General features: G+C 40.6%; 1 protein-coding gene across 2 annotated transcripts in view; it reads left to right on the top strand.

Annotated features, from left to right (window-relative positions):
- cpne5b (copine Vb) overlaps positions 1-26,426 on the top strand; it is a 212,422-nt gene that overhangs the window by 67,201 nt on the left and 118,795 nt on the right. Inside the window, exons 6-7 of one of the 2 annotated variants that reach the window (XM_022682731.2) lie at positions 1,832-1,846; positions 2,039-2,115. In XM_022682731.2, the coding sequence (XP_022538452.1) occupies positions 1,832-1,846; positions 2,039-2,115 (92 nt within the window). The remainder of the gene's footprint in view (positions 1-1,831; positions 1,847-2,038; positions 2,116-26,426) is intronic. The other variant, XM_022682732.2, reaches the window with a different exon arrangement.

Below are 26,426 nucleotides of genomic sequence, written 5' to 3'. Positions count from 1 at the left end.
GCTTAGAGATCAAAGCCACTTGCTTGAACACCAAAGTGGACACAAAAAGCAAGAACCGTTCATGATATTCGGCATTCGTGATGCTGTATACTCATCCTCAAAGAAATAGTGGCACCCAGAAGAAAGTGTCGCATTGTGACGCTGTTGTGAAAGAAGATAAAGGGAATCAAGAGCAATAAATTATGAAACATTTAGGCCCATTCCCATTTCACTTTTTGACGCTACCACTTAGCCCTACTCCTCTGTTTTGCGTGTTCACACCTGGAGGTAGGGTGTCCTGACTCTTGTTAGGCTGGAGGGGTAGGTTAGGTTTAGGGCTACATGACCAACAGACTCCAAACAGAGAACTGTGAGAGTTACTGCCAACATGGCGGCACAAGCAACCAAAGAAACCCTCAAATTTCTCCATTTTCCTTGTCAAAAATTATGATCACCAGAGTTTCTTCATAACAAGCTTGAAAAAAAATGCTAGTAGTTCGTATGAGTTAACTAGCTAACCTTCCTGTTCCACCTTAAATGGCATTTGGCAGAGGCTGCGCCAGTTAAGGTTGAATGGAAAAAAATGAAAGAAAATAAAAACTAATGAAAGCTAAGCTTCCCATCACAGAGAAATTCAGGAATGGACAGTAATAATTAATCACTGAATTTTTGAAGAAATACAATGCCCTAAAGCAAGGGTCGACAATAGGCGGCAATATGTGGCCCACAAGCATGATGAACGATAATGAAAAAAAAAAAAAATAATAATATTTATTTATTTATAAAAAAATAAATAAAATGCTTCTCTGGTGAGCTTTTGTTTACATCCCTCCCCTGTTTCTCTGTCGCGCTCAGCGTGACTTTAGTTCCCTATCTCATTATAAGGGCGTTTTTTTTTTTTTTGACCCTGGCGACTCGGGTTCAATCCCACATGAGGAGCGGTGTGTTTATTTATTTATTTTTTCCTTTCTTCTTTGATTTACCTGCTTTGAATTCAACTGTTCTGCAACTGGGTTCAACAACCCTCTGGGCTGGAGAGCTACTAGTCTGTAGCACTCCATCTCATTACACTTCATTTTCAAAAACAGAATTTTTTTGTAGCCCGCCACGTAAATATTGTTGGAAAATATCTGTCCCGCAGCCAAACTTAATTGCCGACCCCTGCCCTAAAGAATACTAGGTAAGCAGCAGCTAGGTTGCTGAACTTTTGCGCTCCACTGTATCTATATCTGTTTCGGTTTCGGGTGCTTGAAGGATTGTCCCAGTTCTTAGAAGTAGAATTTCACTCCTTCCCCTTATAACCCTGTTCACACTTGAAAACAAGGGATAGGGGTACAAAAGAGAAATGGGATTGGTCGTATCTACTGAGCTACACATACACAGGAGTACAGTAGTATGTAATACATGTGTAATTGACAACAAACCATTGACCTATGTACTAACCATGAACTGACTTGTCACTAAAGATGACCCACTGCCTTTCTGAGGTTTAATTCCTTATTTCCTTCTGGGTGCTAAAACTATTCTTTGATGATGAGGGTATATTAACCTAGCATGAGCAAGCATATACAGTATAAGCTCTATATATTTGGGTACTTGCTGATTTGCATGTTCTGTTGTCATCATTGTTTGCGTCCATCGGTAGTTCGTCATCGTTAGTTGTCATCATCTAGTCTTAACCGATAGTTTCAATGACCCCAACCCCTTTCATCTTTATTTGATCATCCTTGGTTGTACAATAATGGACTCGTTTGGGCCGTTTTATGGCCGCCATCTTGTTTTTTGTGTCTTATCCTTTCTGTTACATGCTGTGCTCTGTTGTTAACATGGCTGCCGCCCTACCTCCTGGAAGCCCTCAGAATGCAACGTAGGTCTAAAGCCTTTCAATCTATTACTGTAGCTAGACAAGAGAGCTGTAGGGAGTAGGGAACGTGACAAGTTATAATCTCTAATTATCGTCCATTTATCCTCCAACTCCCCACCACCCTATTCTCTCTATCTCTCTTTCTGTCTTGTTTTCTCTTTCTTTTCGGCTCCTTTCTTTCACCTGACTCTCCAGGATTTCCTTGGGCAAATGTTCTGCACCCTGGGAGAGATTGTGGGGTCACCAGCAAGCCGACTGGACAAGCCTCTTGGGTGAGTCTGAACAACTTGTCAAGTTGAATAGTCTCAAATGGGAACTCCCAGGAAATCTCCACCAGCGTAGTGGTGTTTTAGAGGCATACCCAGTACAGAATCTTGGAACAAGTGTTGATAGCATGTCGAATAACTTTAGCATCCCCCATTTTAGTAGAGATACTGTAGGTTTGGGTGGCCTTGTCATCGTTTTTGTGTCTTTAAGGTAAGCTCTTGAGATGGCAGCAGTATATGGATGAGTACATTGTTCCTGTTGTAATAGTGCAAAGAAATTGATGTAACATTGGGTGTCTACAATCAGACATTACACCCCACACAATGATAGCAAACTATTCACCAGTCTTGGCAGTGCCAACTGTTCCTCCACACATTGGACGGTATCTTACACCCTGCGCAAGATGTGTTGTTATGCTCATTGCTATCATACACCCCAACAACTGTCTACTTTTACAGTTTTTGCCTGGGTCGTTTAAATAGCAAAAGTGCTTTTGAATATCTACACCAGTGGGCGTGGTAGTCTCAGGTCTCAAATGAGGTGTGTTCAGGTAAATTTCTGGCATATTGCTATCATGGCAATGGAAAAACACAGGTATGCCACTGACTGAATGCAACCTAGACAGATGCCAACAGTCAGACGTTTATTGCTATCTTGGCAACACAGCTGAGATGAACAGAGGTGCTGTACCGCTGAAATAGCAATTTGCCAAATTCAGAGTGCAAGTTAAACACTTATTGGTTTATTTCACGTTACGCCAAAAGATCGTTAAAAAGGATCCATAGATTCATTAGTTGTCTCCACCAAGGGATGACTCCTCACTAAAGACGACTTGTTGCTACTGTGATTCCATGACATCGTTGATTAATTCTGCCTATTTTTTGATGTTGAGTGCATGTTAGAGATTATAGGTGATTTCACACCATATATTTTTTTTTGTTTTCTGATGACCAAAATTTGAACTTAAAGAGGTGCTCTTGTTCCAACTCAACTTAACCACAGTTTGATTTATTTCAAGTGTGAAAATACAGTTTTATTTTGATGGTTTGGACTTTTGGACTTTATGTCCTCATATGGGGAAAGCAGTTTGTTTTAACCTTTAAAAAACATCCTTTTACTTTAAAAACTAAATTAAGCTTTCTATAGTAAACAAATACACTAATTTCAAACAGTGCCATCTCCCACCCAGAGAGAGCAAGTCCAATTATGCTTCCTCAGGGCTCCGGTAGCCGATGGCAAGCTGCATGAACAGGATTCGAAATAGCAACGTTTAGCCAGCAGGACCAATCAGAGCCCCCAGGCTGTAGAAACTTGGGGTTCCTGCCATCGTGCTTTCAATCAATTGAGTCATGTGACCACTAGATGATACGGGCACTGTGTCCTTATAAGGACAATGGATCAACTTTTAAAATAATGAATAAAAAGTGAAAAATCATGGTGCAGAATAGCAGATAGGTAATGTCTTCATATGAGGACGAAGGGTCTCAAGACGATGTACAATAGGAAAAGAAAAAGAACCTGTGTTGTTGCGAGACCCTTTATGAGGTGGTGTTAAAGTCTGATGGCTGATTGGTGTACGTATATATGATTTCACTATTGTTGTTGAGTCTAAGAAACCTTTTTTTCCTGCATTATATAGTAACCTTTTTATTGGTATTGTGGCATGCTAGTGCCTGGCAGAGCGTGTACGATGTTATGTGTTTTTTTATTTCTGAATTTTATTTTTAGGGATTACCTCAGGAAATGTACAGAATTTGCCAAATCTGTGCAGTTTGCCGAAGGATATTGGAATCCGGGCAGCAGAATGAGCCGAGGCTTTCAGGTTTCATTATAATGTCTGAAATGCAAGTGGAGGACGCAGCACTGAATGCTCTGTTATTGTTTTTGTTGGCGAAACAACATATTCACACCTCCACCACTTTCATCGTAATAATGGAGGAATAAATTGGTTTGAGCTTTGCAGTCACGCGGCTCAAATAAGGGCATTCAGTTGCTACAGCTAAGCACACACTGGAGGACTGGAGGTGCTCATGGTTTATTGGTTTCACTCTGGGCAGTTCAGTGGGTTAGGCTTGGACAAGTCTGAAGCATAAATATTATGAAAGATCTGCATGTTTTGCTACTGAGAACAAAATTGTTTCTTTTGCATCCATTTCTTGGTGCTTTTTGAAGTATGATTGGGGTCATTGTCATGTTGGAAGACCCATGACCTAGATGCTATCGAGGGCAAAATAAATTGGCTTTTTAACAACATGTTTATGTTTGCTTGTATGTATAGCCTTACTGGGAAACAGAAATTTCATCCACTGGATCCATGTTGGTCCCAGATATACAGTAGATGACCACCAGGGTCATTCTCAGGACACAGTGCACAGAACACGGCAGTGCTGTTGGAATTTTTAAACACCTCAGTGTTCTGTGGGTAGCATCCTGTGGGCAGCGTCCTGCGACTACTGGTGAAGGACTAGAAGATAACACCACTAATTGTCGAGCAACAGATGAGCTTCTACCTCTTCTGACTTTACATTTACTAGGTGGACCAGATATTTAGGAGTATCTAATAGAGTAATTAAAAACTCCAGCAGCAATGCTGTTGCCACTAACTGCTTCTTTTCTATTGGCTTTTGGCACAATCTCTTTGCACACTGGATGTATTTCCCAATTTCTGACACTCACCATCAGTAGTGATTCCCCCAGACTACCGTATTTTTTGCACTATAAGGCGCACCTGATTATAAGGCGCACTATCAATGAACGTCTATTTTCTGGTCTATTTTCATACTTTAGATGCACAGCTAGCCACGTTTAGCATTAGTGTATTATACCCGACAGAGCTAGACGAGGAACGCTAAGTGTTCCAGTAAGCCAGGGCGATAATAGCTAGCAGGTCATACCACATAGCTTGTTTTAATACAGTAAACTTGCAGATTAGAGTTCGATATACTCACCTCTGAATGCTTAGCGTGGTTATTGACTAATGCTAATAATGCTACTCCAGCAGTGCTAGCCAGGGTTAGCAGCAGGCTACATGCCGATAATACTCACCTATGAACGGCAAAAGAGCTAGAGCTTAGCGTGGTTAGCGGCTAAGGCAAATGCTTAACTAAACAACTTTTGGGGATATAAAAGATTTTTAAGTGCGCCTTATAGTCCCAAAAAAAGGTACCTTAGGGTAAATTGTAGATTATACATTAGGATTGACTGCCTGGCCTCTGTGTTGTAGGCTGTAAGAGCAAGCATCTTTTTCTGAACTGCTAACTGTGTTGGCTGTAAAATTGTTGATGCAAATCTATCTTAACCAGATCATAAAATTGAGGGTAGAATAATTATGCAAAGCAATTGATAAAACAAAAAGACATAAATTAAATGAAATTACAGTCATACATTTCAATATAATAAAAGAGAGATCTGAGTCTAATTTATTTTAGTAAACATTACTTAAAATTTTAGATAACCTTATATAGGTTTACAGCTTAGCCTTAGACATTTTCCCAGTTATACCAGTAGCAAATATTGTATCTTCCCCTTTTATACTGTAAATGCTGCATCTTTAAGTAAGCAAGGTGTGACGCAGCCAGAGTTGCCAGGTGCACAGTTTTCCTGCCAAATTGGGCTTGTTTGACAATATAGTTGCGGGTAAAAATTCAGGGATGGCGGGGTGCGTTTTTTTGGGATTCTTTAAAATTTAATGCGGCCGGCAAAAAAAACAATCTTCCAAGATTGATTACAACAATAAGAACCAGGATAGGTTCTTATTCATAAAAGAGGACATAAAGGAGTGGAGAGAGAGAGAGAGAGAGAGAGAGAGAGAGAGAGAGAGAGAGAGAGAGAGAGAGAGAGAGATGGAGAGAGAGAAAGAGAGAGAGAGAGAAAGAGAGAGAAAAAGAGATGGAGAGAGATACAGAGAGACAGAGAGAGAGATACAGAAAGACAGAGAGAGATACAGAGAGAGATGGGGAGAGAGAAAGAGAGAAAGATGGAGAGAGAAAGAGATAGAGATGGAGAGAGAGAAAGAGTGACAGAGAGAAAGAGAGAGAGAGACAGATTTCTCTCCTGAAAACTGTTTATTGAGTAAAACACTTTAGTTTATTTACAGTGAGCTTAGATTCCCGAATTTCTCTAGCGCTAAGGCTGGAGCATTAGCATTAGCGGCTAACTGCTAGCTACGGTTAGCCAGGGCGATATTAGCTATCGGTTTGTCCCACGTAGCTTGTTTTAACACGGTAAACACACAGACTACAGATATGCCCACCTCTGAATGACGAAAGAGCTAGAGCAGTTAGCGGCTAATGCTAATGCTAGTCCAGCCCAGTGCTGGAGAACTAAACTGAAACTTCTGTATAAAGCTGCACTTCAGTAGAGTGGCTTTACTGCTTCTTACAAGCTGACTGGTAAAATTTATACACAAAATGCATCAGATTTTTTGGGATAATTAAGAGATTTTAAGTGCGAAAAATACAGTTATAAACTAGCGTGTTAGCTTGTGACTAGCATCATAACTTAGCAGAACCCTGTAAGAATCAGTCATGCTTGTTATGAATGCTTCCAAAAGGAGCCAAAGGCTTTGCTCCAAAGATTCCTTTTAACATTCCTCCGCTTGCAAGCCTGACGAGATGTTGGACAGCACCAGACAGCTAGTTCCTCAAAAAGATTTAGCTGCAGAGTGCATCGTTTCTGGAAGAGCTTTGCCACCTTTTGCACTTTTCTGATTGGCAGTACTGAGAGAGCTGGCTGATTATGAAACTGGAAGAAAACATAAATATGCTTGTTAGATATCAAGTATCAAGTGTATTGGCAGTGTTTTTTTTGGTGGCACCACATCAGAGTGCATCAACGCTAATGCTAATGGCCAACTGTATCAGCAGCGCCAAGAACTTAACTTCTACCAGAAGACTCAGGAGGCAGACATACAAAAGACATGAAGAAAAAAAAAAAAAAAACGTTTAATTTCAGACCAAATAAAAGTAGCAGTTTGATAGGAAACAACATTTAAAGTAAAAAGCTTTGATTTGCAGTAACGTATTTGGTGTAGTTCCTAGCCTCTGGACTAGGGATGCACTGATATGTAAACATTTTTGGCCAAAACTGAAGCCGAACAAAACGATACATTTAGCTTAAGGCTGAATATCAAATATCATTTTCTTTCTGAACTGCTTGAATTTTTGCACCAGGACTGGCAAAAAGCTATCCAAAAGCAGTGTGTAAGACTGGTGGAGGAGAACATGCCAAGATGCATGAAAACTGTGATTAAAAACTAGGTTTATTTCTATTTCTGAACTCTTAAATTTTATGAATATGACCTTTGTTTTTTTTTTTTTTGCATTATTTGAGTTCTGAAAGCTCTGCATCTATTTTGTTATTTCAGCCAAAATTGGAGAAACTAATTCAGTTGTGTATAAATCTGTCTTTTTAAAGTGCAATTTTTTGTATTTTTTGCCGAAAAATAGGGTTGCCAAATATTTGAAGCCCCCAGATTCTGCCGTACACATTCACTAACATTTATTTCTTATACTTATGGCAGAATGTCAGGTATTTTGTCTGTCTGGTTCTCTAGTCTGTGTTATTCTCAGGTCTGTGTTTCTTTCCCAGTGTTTTTCCACTCACCTGTGTGCATTTGTAGCTCCGCCCCTTCGTCCCAGGTGTTTCCTGTTTCCTGTGTGTGTGCACCTCTATTTAAGGTCCGTGTTCCATTTCCCCGGGGTCGATCCTTGTACGTTTATCGTCTGTCAGTACTCCATGTTTTCCCGAGTTTCCTCAGTCCTGTTGTTAAATAAATCCCTTGTTGTTTGCATATGCGTCCGCCTCCGCGTCCTCCCTGCACCCGCACCTGACACAGAATGTCTTAACTAATGATTAATTGACGCTAGTTAGGACATTACAAATGTTTTAAATAATTGTCTAAATTCACTATTATTTACATTATTTTAACCTTCTTAAGCAATGTAGTCATGTTTAATAATAATGTCTCAACTAGTTTCTAATAATGATTCTGTTTTTTTTTCACTATTTTTCCATATAATACTGTTAATTATTGTCGTAAGTACTGTTAATCGATGTACTCTTATTGTAAAGTGTTACACAGTGGTTTTGTATTTTTGCACTGCGGCACGGCATCAGTGTGCAACCGCATCTACACTCTGCTGCTCCTGTAGACCTTTACTGGAGGTTAGATTTTTAGTCAGCCTGAATTGAGACATCTCCCGCCGCTATCATTCCCCAACAACTGATACAGGATCAGGAAAAAGGCCAGAGCAGGAATAAATCCGAGTTCAGGATCTGTTCGGTACAGGGGATGAAAATGTCAGCAGCTGTAATTAAATGAGCCGGGCCGCGGCGGTGAATCCAGGAGAGGCTTTAAACATTCAGTATCCACCTCATCAGGACCTCCGCTAACCAGCACTCACCGGCGCTCACCAGCGCTCACCGCCGCACTCTCAGAGCATATGGTGGCCTCTCAGGGGACGGGGCCCGGGGCCGGCACGCAATCTGTTTCCAGCTTTTTAATAAGCTTTTCTAAAACATCAGCATTTAGGGAGCCACTTTCAGAGCAGCTGGCCTTCTGCACACTCCTCCATCACTATTCATACTCGTTTACCCCGGTTCTTCTTCTCACACTGACTTTGCTCTTTCTTTCTCTTTTCGTTTTTTTTCTTATGTCTTTGTCTATCATTCATTGGGCCATATTTTAGCGATCTATTGTGCACTGGTCAATCAATCTATTGTGCATTGTACAGCTAGATTTAGGGTGTGTTAATGTATCTTTGGTATCGTGAGGACGCAAAAAGTAGTGGGCACACTAGTAAAAATGAGTGTGTTTTGGGCGTAAAATGAAATAAACCAATCAGTGTGCCAGTTATCATTCCCTTTAAGAGCCAGGTGTGCTCTGTCTTTGGCACGTTCACAGTTAACTTAACAGTGTGCTGCTTTTGTGCTTCTGTGTGTCCTACATAGCTAAGACAGTTAACTGTTCATGTCAATTCTGTATTTTGGGGTGAATTGTTTATGTTTACTCTTCATTGTAAGGCGAACTGTTCATGTTGACTCTGTACTTTCTATAACTTAAGGTTGGCTGTTTGTGTGGCTGTTCTTTTAAGTAATGTGAGGGGTTGACTCTGTAATGTAAGCTGTTCCCATTAGATATTTTCATAGTGTGAGGTGAACTCTTTGTATTGACTCTGTAATTTAGGTTCGCTAGTTGTGAGCTGAGCTGTTCTTGTTGACTGTCTGTAACTTAAGGTTAGCTGTTTTTTCATAACGTGAGGTGTTGACTTTAACTTGAGGTGAATTGTTTGTGTTGACTCTGTGTACAGCGAGCCGTTACCATTGAAGATTTCTGTAGTGTGAGGTGAACTGTTCATATTGACTGGAATTTGTTGTTTGCTGTTCATGTTGACTCTGGAATTTGAGGTTTGCTGTTTGTATTGACTCTGGAATTTGAAGTGCAGCTGTTCTGTTGACCCTGGAATTTGAAGGAAAGCTGTACGTGTTGACTCAGGAATTTTAAGTGCAGCTGTTCGTGTTGACTCTGGAATTTGAAGTAAAGCTGTATGTGTTGACTCAGGAATTTTAAGTGCAGCTGTTCATGTTGACTGGAATTTGACATTCAGCTGTTCATGTTGACTCTGAAGTTTAAGGTTTTCTATTCATGTTGACTCTGTAATTTGAGGTTAGCTGTTTATATTGATTCTGAAACTTGAGATTTGCTGTTCGTGTTGACTCTGGAATTTGAGGTTTTCTGTTCGTGTTGACTCTGGAATTTGAGATTTGCTGTTCATGTTGACTCTGGAATGTGAGGTCCAGCTGTTCGTGTTGACTCTGGAATTTGAGGTTTTCTGTTCGTGTTGACTCTGGAATTTGAGGTTTTCTGTTCGTGTTGACTCTGGAAGTTGAGGTTAGCTGTTCGTGTTGACTGTAATGTGAAGTAAACTGTTCATAATGACTGTAGTTTAAGTTTTTCTGTTCGTGTTGACTCTGGAATTTGAGGTTAGCTGTTTGTGCAGCATTTGTTTTTATAATATATCGTTAATAAATACATAAATTATAACATAATGTGAGATGAACTGTTCCTGTTTGCTGTTGACTCTGGCTGTTCAATCAGCCATATTGACCCTGTAATGTGAGGTCCGGCTGTTCATGTTGACTCTGTATTTTGAGGTTTACGGTTCATATTGACTCTGTAGTTTGAGACTCTGGAATATAAGCTTTGGCTGTTTGTGCTGACTGTGTAATTTGAGGTGAACTGTTCGCGTTGACCCTATACGAAGCAGTTTGCTGTTCTATAAGGTGAGGTAATCCCTGTGTTTGGAGTCTGTGAGTAGCGGGAGCTGCAGTGCCTCGACGAGTGGTGAGCGTCTCTCTCTTCGCCTCTGCTGGACGCGATATTGCTCGTCTCGCAGCTGCAGGTCTCCCGCAAACAAAAGCCTGTATCTGTGTTGTGTTTTCCATTTCCGCTGCCTCTCCTCGCTGCTTTTAATTGTGCTGCTGCCTTTAATCTGCAGGAAATTGGAGCGCGCATTAATTATGAGGCGCTGGTCGGGTTTTGATGATGAAAGAGGGACATGTGGTGGGAAGACGGGAGCTGTGAAGAAGAAAAGAGCGAGCACTTTGAGTGTGAAGATAGTGTGCGGCGTGTGCATGCATGGGTCTGTGTGTGTGTGTGTGTGTGTGTGGGGTGCAGATACATACGTAGGCAATTGTAGAAAGTTAATATAGAGTAAAGAAGCATGTCTTCTGCAGGGTAATGATAAGATGTAATATCTGTTTAATCAAATTCGATTCTTATCAAATTAACAAACCATATTATCTGAATGTTCTTTAACTCTTTAAACCCTGTATATAGATAAAAAAATTCAGTTATTTGTCCTCACAACCTCAATATTGTTACAGTAAAAGGTTAATAAAAGGTTTATTGGGGAAGCTGTAATATTTAAAGGAGACTCTGGGAGCCTGGATACACCATGAGATACGGTTTGTCAGTCATGCTTTAATAACTGCTTAAACACTGTGTGAACTGCAGTAGGTCAAGAAAAAGGTATCTACAGCTCTGGAAAAACAATTAAGAGACCACTTCAGTTTCTGAATCAGTTTCTTTGATTTTGCTATTTTAACATTGTTATAAACTACAGACAACATTTTTTTCAAATTCCAAATAAAAATAATGTCATTTAGAGCATTTAATTGCAAAAAAAAAAGAAATGGCTGAAATAACAAAAATGATAGAGTTTTCAGACCTCAAATAATGTAAAGAAAACAAGTTCATATTCATAAAAAGGTTTAGGAGTTCAGAAATCAATATTTGGTGGAATAACTCTGGTTTTTAATCACAGTTTTCACACATCTTGGCATGTTCTCCTCCACCAGTCTTACACACTGCTTTTGGATAAGCAGTTCAGCTTGGTTTCATGGCTTGTGATCATCCATCTTCCTCTTGATTATATTATTCAGAGGTTTTCAATTTGGTAAAATCAAAGAAACTCATCAATTTTAAGTGGTCTTTTATTTTTTTCCAGAGCTTTCTATAGTTTTCCCAAACTATGATTCATTTGAATGTGTTGTCTATTCTATTATGAATGTTATTCTTTTATATCAGTGTAAATTAAATTGTCTTAAAATGATAATAATATCGTTTATCAAAATAATTTCTGACGATATATTATTCACAAAATCCTATTGTGATAATTGTGGATCTTTATGTTCTTTGTAGCATGTAAATGTTAAAAGTACAGATTCTAGGGCGCCAAGCTGTCCAGCGGTCTAAGGCGTTGGCACTATGAGCGGGAGGTCATACAGCTTTGCCATCAAGCTGCCGGCGCTCAGAGGGAGCAAAATTGGCCTTGCTCCCTCCGGGTGGGTAGATGTCGCTCTCTCCCCACACCACTAAAGGGTGATGTCCACAGCACAGGGCGTCTGTGAGCTGATGTTCCGGAACCGAGTCGCTGCGCTTTCCTCCAAGCGCGCTGGCTGTTTGGCAATGCTGCATCAGCTCGAAATGAAGCCGTGGCTGGCTTCATATGTATCGGAGGAAGCATGTGTTAGTCTTCACCCTCCTGGTGTTGGGGCACCACTAGTTATAGGGGCAGTCCTAATGAGTGGGTTGGGTAATTGGCCGTATAAATTAATCAGAAAATGGGGAAAATTAGAAATAAAAAAAAGTACAGATTCTAAATGTGTACAGATTTGTATTAACTGTATAAACTGTGGCAAAAAATGAGCTTTGACTGAAGCTAATCTTTAATAGAAACATTCTATTAGCTAAAATTTCTAATCAGAGCAGTGGATGGAAGGTGGGCTTCTTCAGATTAGGCTAAACACTATTTAGATATATAAGGTTTGGGAAGAAACTGAAGGGAAAAAATGGGAGAATAGAGAAGCGAGAGGATTATCTCTCATCTGAAGATCAAACAGCTCTCGGTGATCTTCATTGTTTAGGGATCTGATCTGAGAGCCCGCTAGCGGCTCGTGAAGATAACACAGATTACTTCATCTCCGCGTTCGGATGTAGACGGTTTTGATCTGAACGAGGTGGGACTTGGTGAAGATCACACGGCGAGCATGAATGGATTCAGGCCTCCGCCTTCTTCTGCCTTTGTTCTTCTAATATTAGCATTAGCATGTCGTTGAATAATGATGTGGAGCTAATGGTTTCTCATTGCAGCAACAATCGTGAGTTTATTGCAGCCTCTTTAAAAAAAAAGGTGCCAGAAAGGCTTCTTCAGAGCGGAGAAGTGTCTTTTTTGTGTCTTTAAATAACCTTTCAGTGGATGAATCTTCTTTCTCAAAGGGTTATACAGGCTTTATAAAGGCTTTAGAAGTGCTAAATTGAGATGATTGCAGGTTTTATTTAAATATTAACCAGATTTCTAAAGGGAGATTTGGTAAAATGTGTCTCTAGTTGAGAGTCAACCACGCACTGTGCAGCTTGATTTTGGGGATTTTGATTTTGTCAGTATGTCTTTGCTGTCATAACGACGGGAAAAGTACACCTTGAGCTAGTGCTGGGCAATTTTCATGATTAATTTGGTTAATTCGATTGATAGTTTTAATGCAATTTTTAAAATTGCGATTTTTCATACAGATATTTTATGTTTTTAATCTAAAATATCCATAAACGCTCCTCATTTCTGAAGTGTTTATCCATCTTACCTTTTGTTACCGGCGCCTCCCACAGACCAACGTGCTCATATTTTCTGAACATTACACCAAGCTTGTACTAAAAAAAAGCTCCTGCTACACCTTAGCCCATGTCTGTCTTCTGTTTCTCCCTCGTTTGGTCTCTTGTGCTCCTGCCCCTCTGTTTTCCTGTCAAGTGTTCCCAGCCATGTGCTTGTGTTGTTGTTTTTGTACCTGTCTCCACCATAGCTCCGCCCCAGCCCTGCCCTAGCTATTAGTGTTCTCACCTGTGTCCTGTCTGTAACCCCGCCCCCTCGTCATCCAAGCCCAGGTGTATTTAAGCCCCTCTGTTTGAATGTTCAGTGTCGAGTCTTTTGTATCCTTTGTATCTTTTGTATCCTTGCATCCTTAGTCCATATGTATCCTTGTTGCCCGTATGTATCCTAGTCTTAGTTTCTTAGTCTGAGTTTCTTAGTTTGATTTATCCTTGCCTTGTTCTTTGTAAGTTTTTTGCGTTACCCGTGTTTTGTTTACTGTTTTATTGTATCTTGTTTGTTTAATAAATTATATATTGCACTTACGTCCATCCCTCCGTCTCCCGCGTAACAGCTCCAGCACTGTTCCAGCACTTGCGACGCAAACACCCAGTGGGGTGAAGCATTTATTTAATTAGAATTAAATCCCACTGTTTCTAAAAATTGCAGCATCATCGCTCTCCAGAGAGGATCTGTGATTTATTGTGGAAACCTGTGACTCGTTTAGTGCATTATTTCTCAATTTTCAATCACAAACCCACATTTTAAAGTATAATCCAGTGTCTATGAATTTTTTTTAAAGGTAAACCTAGTTTTGAACCATTTCTTTGTCATCTGGAGTTTGATTTTTAGAAGGGGGAAATAATCGTTTTTTATCGAAAATCGTTTTTTTTTGTGTAAACATTTAAGAATCTTTTTAGGCTATAATCCCCCAGCATTACCTTGAGTGTCTTAAATCACTAAAAAGTCATGTACTAATTGTCTTATTTAGCATGGGTGTGGGTGTTTTGAGCGTGACGTGCAACACACCAATCAACGTTTCACTTCCATTCCACTGCCATTCCTTTTAACAGCCAGTAGCATACCTGTCAAGTTTTAGATTTAAAAATAAGGGACATTTTCCTCTGTCCACTCCCACCAGCCCACCAGCCCAACGAAGGTTCAGTATCCCTTACATTTTAAGACAGGTTTAAAAAAATCTAAAATAACCACATGTGAAACACTTACAGACTACAATTAGATTATCAGAATCTGAAATGTTGTGGACATTCCTACATATGTCATTCTTTTAATACAGCCAAATTAAAACCCCTTTTCTAGATATTTAAAAAAGGTTAAGATTTCATGTCTTTTTTTGGCATAATGCACTCTTTTATATGATATATTTTTTTTTATTTAATGGATTTAAAATTGAACAAAAGGTGCACAAATTCTGCAAAATGACTGTTGGTGACCTAAAAATAGTATCATGAGCTTTTACTAAAAGGACATGGACCAGATATATTCTATCAGTAAAAATTAGTCCTAATGGGCCTACTAAATTAATAATTTTTAATTAATACTTCTTTCTTTTGATCACTCCTGATCAGTTCAGTTCATTTCGGTCCTCTACACATTTCTAGTTAAACTGAGTCACAAACTTTATTTTTTTTATTTTAAGAGGTTTAATTCGGAGACGAGTATTTTTAAGCCGCTATCAGAAAAATCTCATCATAGTTTCCATTAACCTACCGTTACCTTTCTTTAAGAAAAATCGCTGTATATCCAGATATGTTTTAACATCAGCTGCTCCGACGAGCTGCCTGAACTCACAGCGACGGGGGGCTTACCTACACTGACCCTCCTTTGCAAGCTGATTGGCTGTTTCTCCTGAAAGGCGGGACTTTCTCCTTGAACCGGCTCCACGATTGGTTAAGAGACACAGAGCGGTCAGTGCCCTGTCTCCTCAATAATATATGTTTTTTTATTTTAATATAATACGGGACATTTACGGGAAAATAATAATACGGGAGGACGGCGGGAAAAAGGAGTAAAATACGGTAGTTTCCCGGCCAAAACGGGAGACTTGACAGGTATGGCCAGTAGTGCTCTGAGGCAAATTGCTATTTCATGGGCGCAGCTACCTGGATATACCCAACATCAGCTTCTCAGCAGAGGAAACTGACCTGCTCGTTCACGCTCGTTCATTCTGTTTGTTGATTGTTGATGTAAAAGTTTGCATGGCTGCCAACAGGTTTGCGATAGACAAGATAGCAATGAACGTCTGACTGATAACAGCTTTCTCGGTCACATAACTTCACGTTCAGTAGCTCCCAAAGTGTAATTACGGTGCATGGCAGCAGACAAATAGCTATTTTATTAAACGCGAAGTGATAAAACTCAGAGATGTGGATCCGGATGGGATTAAAATTACCGGAGGACCACAGAGTTCATCAAAAAGTAGATAATTCAGCCTGTAATTTTTTTAGAGGATATCTAAACAAAAAAACACATACATGGTCGTTCAGGATGGGAACAAAATCACAGAGGACCCCCCCAATAAAAGAGAAAATTACCCCAATAGCCCCTGAGAAACTAATGCCATCCAGATAGAGCTTTCTGTGCCTTGTTTTGATTATACTCCTCCTTCACAGAGTCCACAAAGTCCACAATGAGCTTAAATGTGAAGATATAAACTATTCACATTCACTCAGTATATACAGAATAGCCTAAGGCTCTCTATTGATTGAAGCTGAAAGACCCTCCAAATGATGTAAAAGTTCAATACTAATTATAGATTTTTTTTTTCTTTTTAGAACCATACATCCAAGCCAGGAACCAGTCATGGAACATTTATTTATAATTGCGCAGGGCCTGCTGGGTAATTTCAATTAGCAGCAGCTAATTATTGTTACACATAGAAGGTTTACAAGATGCACCGCCGCTAAGATTTAGTGGCCTTGTTAGAATTTGCTCTTTGTAATGATTAAATTACCCCCGTTGCCCGATATGGTTCCCGAAATGCGGTAATGAAAGCGAGGTTGGCTGGGTTTCGGAGTTAACGAATATTTTGTGAGTCAGAGTTCACAGAACATCTGAATTTCAAAGAGGGTCCAAAATAATCAAGATGGATTTGTAAACGTTATGCGAGTCGCGGGCTGTAATTAAATATGTTTACGCCGCACCTGAATTTTCACAACATGAATTCATTTCAATTCGTCGCTAGCGCCGCCGGCCCGCTAACGGGTTGTAATTTAATGAGAGTAATTAGCATCTCTTGACCCGAATATAATTCAGATCGAGCTCCGGTCTGCTCAGTATTCTCGTACTATCACTCCTCCCTCGGTTTAATCAGCACGCCGCCCAGTTTGAGCGGGAACAGAATATTGTTAAATGTCATTTACTGGAGAATGGCAGGATTGAACCCCACTGGGAGGTTTTATGAGATGATAAGAGGAGAAGATGTTGCATCAGAAGTTCAGGCTCGGAGCTCTGAAGTGGCCTTTAAGTTTCGCCCCCTTTAGCACTCGGCTCTTCCCCTGAATAACCGATGAGGATGTGGTGATTTGTCTTCGGAAGGATATTTTTAATGATTTATAGAATATTATTCAGTATTTCCATAAATACTGGGATCGTTTTCCAAGCTTAGAAGTCTTTAGTTTCGCTTCTCTTTAGGATGACTCAATTCTGAACTCACTTTTCCTCATTTTGTAACAAACTCTGTGAGAGGTTTTAAAATCTGGATCAGTTCTTTGAATAGTGGTTGGTGTGGCACAGTGGATAACACCACTACCTGCTTATGCGCTACCACGTCATGTGGGAAATAATATGTCATCATTGAGACTCAGTTCCACAGTTTAAATCTGAAGAACCTTTTTTTTTTTGTTTTGATTTCAAATTTTTCCCATTTTCTTCCCACTTAAAACAGCCAATTACCCAACCCACTCATTAGGACTCCCCCTATCACTAGTGATGCCCCAACACACCAGGAGGGGGAAGACTAGCACATGTTTCCTCCGATACATGTGAAGTCAGCCATGCTTCCTCTGATACATTTGCATTGCCGAGCAGCCAGCGCGCTTGGAGGAAAGCACAGTGACTTGGTTCCGGTACATCAGCTCACAGACGCCCTGTGCTGTGGACATCACCCTAGTAGTGATATGGGGAGAGAGCACCATCTACCCACCCGGAGGAAGCAAGGCCAATTGTGCTCCCTCTGAGCGCCGACAGCTTGATGGCAAAGCTGCATAAATGGGGATTCGTACCCGCGACCTCCCGCTCATAGTGGCAGCGCTTTAGACCGCTGGACCACTTGGCGCCCCTAAATCTAAAGAACCTTAATATGAGAATGTCTTAAATGTTTAAGAGTATACACTGTATACACTGAACATTGGCTGAGCTGGTCGACCAGTTTACCTTTTAACATTTGAACACTGTAGCCAAACTACAATAACTCTACACTTGTAAGAGTTTTGCCATGTGCTATTTGGCCAGCAACAGCGTATTTGCATAAAAGTGACAGAGCTCTTAGATGGCTCATTTTAAAGACTAAAGACAGAAAATGGCAAGAGTAGTGAAATCTTTTTATAGTCCATAGACTTATTGTAACGTGTAGAAACATGTCTTCCTTGATACTCTGAAGCTTCTTGAAGGTTCCTCAAAGCTCCTTAAGGGGTTCCTCCACAGTTTAAAGCTGAATATGATAAATATGAGAGTGTGTTATACTTTTAACCATGAGCTTAGCTGGTTAACCAGTTTAACCGTTAACATTTTGAACACTATAGCCAAACAACAATAACTTGTAAAAGTTAATTTAGTAGAAATACTAAACACAGCATCACAGCATCATGTACCCTGAATTAGATCTAGCCTATGCAACCCGTTGGGCAAGCCGACACACCCTGTTACTTAAAATGCATTACACAACAAACGCGAGTGCGCGAGAAAACAATTCCGATGTGCCATAAGCAATTTGAGCGGGATGGAGCAGAACAACAGGCTTTATCTGAAATGAACTGTCTGATTTGAGTTTCATGAGGGTGGGCTAATATCCGGAGGAGTCCTCTTCAGCAGAGCCATGCATTTCCCAACTGCTTAAACAGTGGGACGAGGAGCGCTGGCTTCTAATTGATCTTTCCTCGAGTGTCTGCTCCACGTCTGCGCCGATATTTCACAGATAATACTCTTCCCTCGCCAGGTAATGACCAAGATATGGACTGAGGTAGAAGAGACCTTAGATTTTTTTTTTCTTCCACAGTTATGATGTGATTATAAAGAAGGAGAAAGCTTTCGTTTGTTGATTGTTTTGCAGAATGGTGTGAACTTGAGGATCTTTAAGAAAAGGTTTCTTTCGCTAAAACCATACAGAACATTGGCCCAAATTAAACAACTAATCGAAATGGTGCTAAACTGAGCTAAAAATGTGTTTGAAATGCTTTCAGTGGGCTCAAGTGGTACAACTATCATCAGGAGATTGCAGATTCGAATCCCGTTCGTGTAGCTTGCCGTCGGCTACCGGAGCCCCGAGAGACCACAATTGGTCTTGCTCTCTCCGTGGGTGGGTAGATGGCACTCTCTACATCACTCCAAAGGAAAGGGTGATTTCGATCAGCAAAAGGATGCATCTGTGAGCTGATGTATCAGAAACGAGTCGCTGCGCTTTCCTCCAAGTGCGCTATGATGCTACTCGTCAATGCCACATTATCAACAGCAGCTCGAAAAGAGGCGATGGCGATGACTTCACATGTATCAGAGGAGGCGTGTGCTAGTCTTCACCCTCCTGGTGTGTTGGGGCATTACTAGTGATAGGTGGAGTCCTAATGAGTGGGCTGGGTAATTGGCTATGTAAATTGGGGAGAAAATGGAAAGAAAATGAAATAAAAAAAACAGTAAACAGTTAATTTTAGAATGCTAGAATGGTGACTGTGTATATAAGTGTATATAAATACACTCTGGTAACAGTGTTTATGAATTTCTTTAAAACACTTTCTGAACAAACTATATATTTTTTTTTATTTTAAACATAGAGCCTTAGTGCAAACACATAAAACAACAATAAGGCTACGAACTGCACTTTAATTCAATTGAAATAGACCAAGAACAATAACATTATTTACAATGACTTTTGTCTACTTTAATATAATTAACAATGTTTAAGAATATAAAACACTTTCTGAACAAACAAATTTGTTTATTTTAAACTTATAGCATTAGTTCAAAACACACAAAACAACAATAATGTGATTTTCACGCCATAGCTTTATATAAAATAAAATAAAAACAGCATTAAAAAACAGAGTCCAACCCGGGCAGAAAATCGAAGCTCTAGTTTTCCTATGGAAAAGGTATCCAAATCTGAACCTAGAATCCGGGTTCCAGTCCTGTTTTTTTTTCTTAATTAAAGTAAATTGTGCAGATAAGGTAATTTATTGGCTTTTTTTTTTTTGGTAATCGAACCAAAAGAGTCAGATTTCAGGCTTTGACCAACACATTGTGATTAGATTATGATCAGATAACTGTATAGCTCCTGTTATTCAGGCTCGGATGAAACCGAAACTTCACGTGAAGCGCTTCTGTATGTTTTCCTCATTTTTGCATTTACTCAATCAGATTTAGGCCACTTTTACCTGCTGTGAGTGTAGCTTTCTGCAAAAGTACAGTTTAGTACATCACTTCAGTACTGTGAGAGTTTTTAAGCTGCATTGTTCAGGTAATTGATGTTCTCGCCACTTCCCTCTCCTACTTCTATTTTTCCTCCCCAATGTTCTACACACTGTAGACCTTTCTTTTCTGACAACCAGCTCTCATTGTTGGTATGGAGACCAGGCTATTTTCAGACCTCACCTCGATGGAAGCGAGTCCTCTGTGGTTTGCCTTTAACATGCAGAAGAGCGCAAACACGGCGGAATAATGCATTTCCGTCGTAGGTCCTCGGAAATCCCTTTCTACGCTGGCATTTTGCCTGAATGAGGGCTGTATTTTTAACTTTTAGAAAGGGATGACATTTGGTTCTGTTCTCTGCTGGACTCGTTCCTGAGGTCTGCAGTGTGCCGGAGCTCAACCGAGTCAATAAACACATCTGTTACAGGATCTCAGAGGTGGCAAAAGCTAAGAAAAGAAACCTGGAAATGTATTAATATCATTTTTACAAGGATTTTTTGCAGAAAACAATTTAAGAGCCATTTAAATATATATTTACACAAATAAATGTAATAAATACACTGTTTCTAAATAAAGTTGACATGCTAGCTCAGTCACGTTAATAGGGGGTCTGCAAACCTGAAAAACCTGAAAAAGGTGAATTTAGAAGCCAGACAGTTAATCCTCATATGTATTCTACAAGTTTACCAAAGGTAGCCTCAGGGGGGGAATGACTACACACTGATGGTGAGTTTCAGAACTAGAGGACACACCCAAAATGCAAATAGTTTTTCCCAACAGACTAAACTCAAAGGTCTCTATTTGAATGTATATGTGCCCACAAATAATAGTTAAGTAATGTTTGGGAATATCCAATTTAACATAAAACAGACTCAATTTGTTCGAGTTCTAACTATGTGTGGGTCTACAGTGTAGGTGAAATTCAGTGTGTGAGGAGGAATGTAATGGTTAAAAGAACGTGGCAAATAAAGACCAAAGGCGTCAGGAATTTTTCACGCATCATCTGCTCGGCCTCCTGCGACTACCCCTCCTTCCTGACAGCTACAGTGCTTTTCCATTTGGGAGCTGACACCCTCCATTGGATGCTGGGGGAAAAGTGAACGGCACTGACAGGCTTGCCAACACACCTGCTGGCGTGATGACTCCTGCCTGTGGCGACTGAGGCTTCCCTCCTGTTACCCTCTGGCTGCTAACCGCACGGAGCTCGGACACCCCCTCATCCACCATGGAGAGGAGAGTTGATAAAGTTGCTGAATTTTACTCTGGCTTGGTCTTGTTTAACTGCCACATGCACCAACGGTAATGGACCAATGGAAATGCTCAAAAATGGCTTGAAATAAGATCTGTGTACATTGACTTCCATCAAAAATGTGAGAATTGTTGAAAAAACAATAAAAACAATAAAAGATATAATTTAATTTCAGCAACTAAGGCGCTGCCACTATGATCGAGAGATCGCCGTTTCGATTCCCGGTCATGCAGCTTGCCATCAGCTGCAGGAGCCCTGAAAGAGCACAATTGGCCTTGCTCTCTGTGGGTGGGTAGATGGCGCTCTTTCCCCTCATCACTTCAAAAGGTGATGTCGATCAGCCCAAGGCGTCTGTGAGCTGATGTATCAGAAGTGAGCCACTGCGCTTTCCTCCGAGCGCAATGTGATGCTACTCAGCATGTGCTAGTCTTCACACTCCTGGTGTTTGGGCATCACTAGTGATAGTGATGACTAATGAGTGGGTTGGGTAAATATTGTTACCTCTCATGGCAGGGCTGTTGCCAAATGGAATCTTTATTTCTGATTACAAGATTACAAGTTTGTTTAATGTGAAAAGCTACAATAATCTGAGGACTCTGGAAGACGATTAGTATGAACTACACTGCAACCATTGTTGACAAAGATATGCAAATGCACACACACACATCTTGTCTGGTCCCTGTAGAGTCTTAAATACACCGTATACCGCATTCCCAGGGCAAACAAATTCAGGTGAGTCAAGCGCTCGACCCTGAGCAATTCATCACAGAGTGCTTAATGTAAGAAAGGTAAAAGCAAGAGCTGGAGGGATGCAGCGGTAAAGAAAAGCACACCATCCCAGAGTAATTACACGTGTGGCCATTACTCTTCCTAAAGCCCTGCTGCAGCTCTCCAGCACTGGGTCTCATACAGTATAGTTATTGTACCTTCTCCATCCTTTCCACTCGTTTCCATCCTCCCCCTCTGGACCACATGCACTGAAGTTACTAAGCCATGCTATATTACACATTCCACAATGCATTTTGTTTCTACAGCTCTGGAAGAAAAATAAGAGACCACTTAAAAAATATGAGTTTATTTGGTTGTACCAAATTGAAAATCTCTGGAATATAATCAAGAGAAAGATGGATGATCACAAGGCATCAAACCAAGCTGAACTGCTTGAATTACTGCACCAGGAGTGAGGAGCATAAAGTTATCCAAAAGCAGTGTGTAAGACTGGTGGAGGAGAACGTACCAAGATGCATGAAAACTGTGAATAAAATCCAGTTTCCAGTAAAAAGTTTATTCCACCAAATATTGATTTCTGAACTCTTACAACTTTATTAATATGAACTTGTATTTTTGTATCTTTGTATTATTTGAGGTCTGAAAGCTCTGCATCTTTTTTGTTATTTCAGCCATTTCTCACTTTCTGCAAATAAATGCTCTAAATGACAAAATTTGGGAGAAATGTCTGTAGTTTATAGAATAAAACAAGTGCTCATTTTACTCAAACATACCTATAAATAGCAAAATTAGAGAAACTGAAGTGGTCTCTTAATTGTTTCCAGAGCTGTACTGTATATACGCTCATTGACAGAAAAATGAGCACTTTGCTGCAAAACTCAGCTTGCAGTTCGAACCTTGTCTCTTGCAGGTGTGTAAATGACTACAGGTGTGGTCTGATTGGACAATGGGTCTCACCACAAGAGGGTGTAAATATTTACATTGCTGCCCTTAGAAAGGCTTCCTGAAAAACAACCCCACACCATTATCCCCCCTCTACCAAACTTTACAACTTCTTGGTGTGGTATTTTTTTGTCGATGAATGTATAAAAAAGTTGCCATCTGGATTTAAGTAAGTAAATTATGTGGGGTTGGTGCTGCAGTTGGTCTGCAGGTCTAGGTTCAGCAACAGTATGTGCTGAAAGAATGAGGTCAGCTGACTACCTGAATATACTGAATATAGACCAGGTTATTCCATCAATGGCCTTTTTCTTCCCTGATGAACACGGGGTATTCCAAGATGACAATGTCAGGATTCATGGGGCTGGAATTGTGAAAGAGTGGTTCAGGGAGCATGAGATCATAATTTTCACACATGGATTGTTCTTTGGAATGTGCTGGAGAAGGCCTTTGGTGAAGATCTTGGTGAAAAATTAATGCAACACTGGATTGAAATAAATCTTGTGACATTGCAGACGCTTGGTGACTTTTTTATTGGTCAGGCAGTGTATAAGGATTTTCAACAAATGTGACAAATATGTGGACATACCACTAACCTCCTCTTTGAAGTACAAGTTGTTGGTAGCTCTAAGGTTGAAGTGCTAGGGCTGACAGGGACTAGCAGAGAAAAATACCTCACAAATGGAAGCAGTGTTTCTAAGACTGATTTGATGATCGCCAGCGGTTTCAGAAGCAGCCGTCACACTGGTGTGAAAAGCCAGATGGTTGATTGCCATTTCCCCAAAGTCTCTCAGAGCCATCAGCTGCCTAACAGCAAAATAACACGATATGCGGCAGCGAAACAGACGCTAATATGCATCTGTAAGAGATGCTGCGCTGGATCTTCACTTACAAGTCAAGTGCAACGTCCTTGGAAAGCTGTGCGAGTAAACAGATCCTGTGGAAACTGCAGAACGATGGTGCGTAACCTCATTCAGCATTCAACAGAGAGCATGGTAAAGTGTTCATTTGTTAAATAAAGATGAAACAAATGAAAAAAAGATGAAAAAATTTGGGCAAGATGAAAGGGACTTTCTCACAGCTGAGTAAATAAGTCAGTGTATCAGGGGATTTACCATTTTAAGGGACAGTTGTAGTTAAGGGTACTGCATTGAATTTTGCTTAATTTATCGCACATGGCAGCAAAAGTATTTACTTTGCATGCATATAAACTTGAGGGACATTCAATTTTAAATCCATAATGTTTGTTTTTGACGAGTCTGTGATCTAATTCATTCCAAAGGTTTTCTATCAGGTTGAGGTCAGGACACTCTACAGGCCAGTCAAGTTCTTCCACATCAAACTTGCTCTGTGCTTTGTGCACTTTGGAACAGGAAGAGGCCGTCCCCAAACATTTCCTGCAAAGTTGGGTGCATGAAACTGTCCAAAATCTCTTGGTATGTTGAAGCATTAAGCCCCATCAACCCCACAGCATAATCCCCCCTCCACCAAACTTTACAATTGGTACAATGCAATCAGACAAGTACATTTCTTCTGGCAACCACGACACCCAAACTTATCCATCAGATTACCAAATGAAAAAGCATTTTCTATAATCCATTGGTGGCATGTTTTACACCACTGCATCCAGTGCTTTCCACTGCAATTGGTGAAAATGCTTGGTAATGCTTGGATGCAGCCATTCAGCCATGGAAACATATTCAATTAGGCTGTCAAGGCACTGTTCTTGAAGTTTGGACGTCTGTAGTGATTGTGAAATATCCATCCATCTTCTTACCTGCTTCCTCCTGGTCTGCAGTACGGTGGATCTAAAGCCTACCCAGAGTGGTTGGTCATCAATAACCTTGTGTTCCAACAACTGAGCCAACCCTCAATGACTCATAAGGTCAATGTGGGGTACTACAGGGTAACACACACATTGTAGAACCAGCCACCCACACATTCAGACTTCAGGGACAGTTTAGCATGGCCAGTGTACTTCCCAAAGTAGGTAGAAACTCAGAAACCCAGTTCTATAATCTCAGCGTGTCCATCAGTGGTGGCTCAAAGTGCAAATGACAATTTCTTTTTTTTTATAATTTTATTTCTGATTTTTCCCCATTTTCTCCCAATTTTTTGGATATCCAATTGTCCCACCCCTTTTCGAGCTGCTGCTGATGTATCATTGCCTGAGCAGCTAACGCACTCAGAGGAAAGCACAGTGGCTAGGTTCCGATTCATCCGCTCAAGTGTGATGGGGAGAGAGCGCCATCTACCCACCCCAGAGGGGTGGGTAGAGCCAATTTTGCTCCCTCTAAGCACCGGCAGCTTGATGGCAAAGCTGCATGAGCGGGGGTTCGAACCTGCGACCTCCCGCTCATAGTGGCAGCGCATTAGACCGCTGGACCACTTGGCGCCCATGCAAAGGACAATTTCTGAGTGCAATGGGTTTTCGATATGGTGGAAAATTGGAACCATGGATTCTTAAAACAATTCGTCTTGGGTTGAAACAATAATTTGGTGCCGTGACCCGGATTGGCTTGAGCAGAATGCATCTCCAGGTCATTAAAAAGAGCAGGAACCCTAAACATCTCTATCTCTGGGTTTCCAGGCCCTTTTCTAGTGCTCCCCTGGTGTCCAGTTGTGGGACTGCACACTGCACAAACAAGAGAAACATACAGAAAAAAAAGTATCAGCAGATACCAACAAAGGAATATTAAGACCATGGGTCGTAACAATCAGGGACGTTGTTGTTGTTGCTGCAACATTTGACAAGTTTGACATGTTCCACCTTTACAATATGCAGCGTGACAAAACTAATCTTCAATTATCTCCATGGAGAACCTTTCTGAAAATGTTTGACCGGTAGTGGCTGAATCTGCAGGTTAAATGTAGTCAAATGTTTTGTAATTCCACCTACGGAGGGAACAAGGATCTGTTTTTCCTCACTGTCTGCGGAGTGTTAGGTGGCATCTTGAAGCAGTTAGAAAGGTGTTTCATTTTCTGCACGGCTCTTCTGAGAGCTCCTTGAAAGCGGCTACTCTCTGAGCAGCCTAATTCGGTGATAACTCACTAATCCCCCAGTTCCAACGTCTCTGCACCCTGCTGTCTCCTTTATAAATGACTTCACGGAGTCTCCACCTCCATCCGCCGCTAATTGGAAGAGAAAACTTGTTTCTGCTGCTTGTTTCAGAAGACTATTAGTCACAGGAATTGAACTCTGCTTACTCACCAAACATATCCGAGGAAAACTAGACGTGCTGGTGACATTGGGAGGGTCATTACTCTTAAACCCAGCGTGAATGTAAAGTTACTCGATACGGCACGCACTAATGCGGATGAGTAATTCCGTAAGCGTTAAGAGTTTGAGTCCTGAGACTTGTGCTCTTCTGGAGAGTAGCTACAAATGGTGGACGATGGCTTGATACTTCGTAATGTGCTGCTTTATGTCAGGTTTACATCAAACCATTTTTTTTGTTGCCTACAGTTTTCCGTTGATCGTCGACCAAAACTCTGCTTTGAGGGGAAATTGGGGCTCACTCAGCGTTCAAGTTGTCGCGTAGTGTGAACTACTGAAAGACGCTTTGGTTATACACTGTAAAGCACTAGCATTACTGCTACTGTGAGCTGATTGGTT

The sequence above is a fragment of the Astyanax mexicanus genome, chromosome 24 (genome assembly GCF_023375975.1).
Source record: "Astyanax mexicanus isolate ESR-SI-001 chromosome 24, AstMex3_surface, whole genome shotgun sequence".
Classification (NCBI taxonomy): Eukaryota; Metazoa; Chordata; class Actinopteri; order Characiformes; family Acestrorhamphidae; genus Astyanax; species Astyanax mexicanus.
Note: the sequence above shows the minus strand (reverse complement) of the source record. Positions and strands in the feature narration are given on the sequence as shown.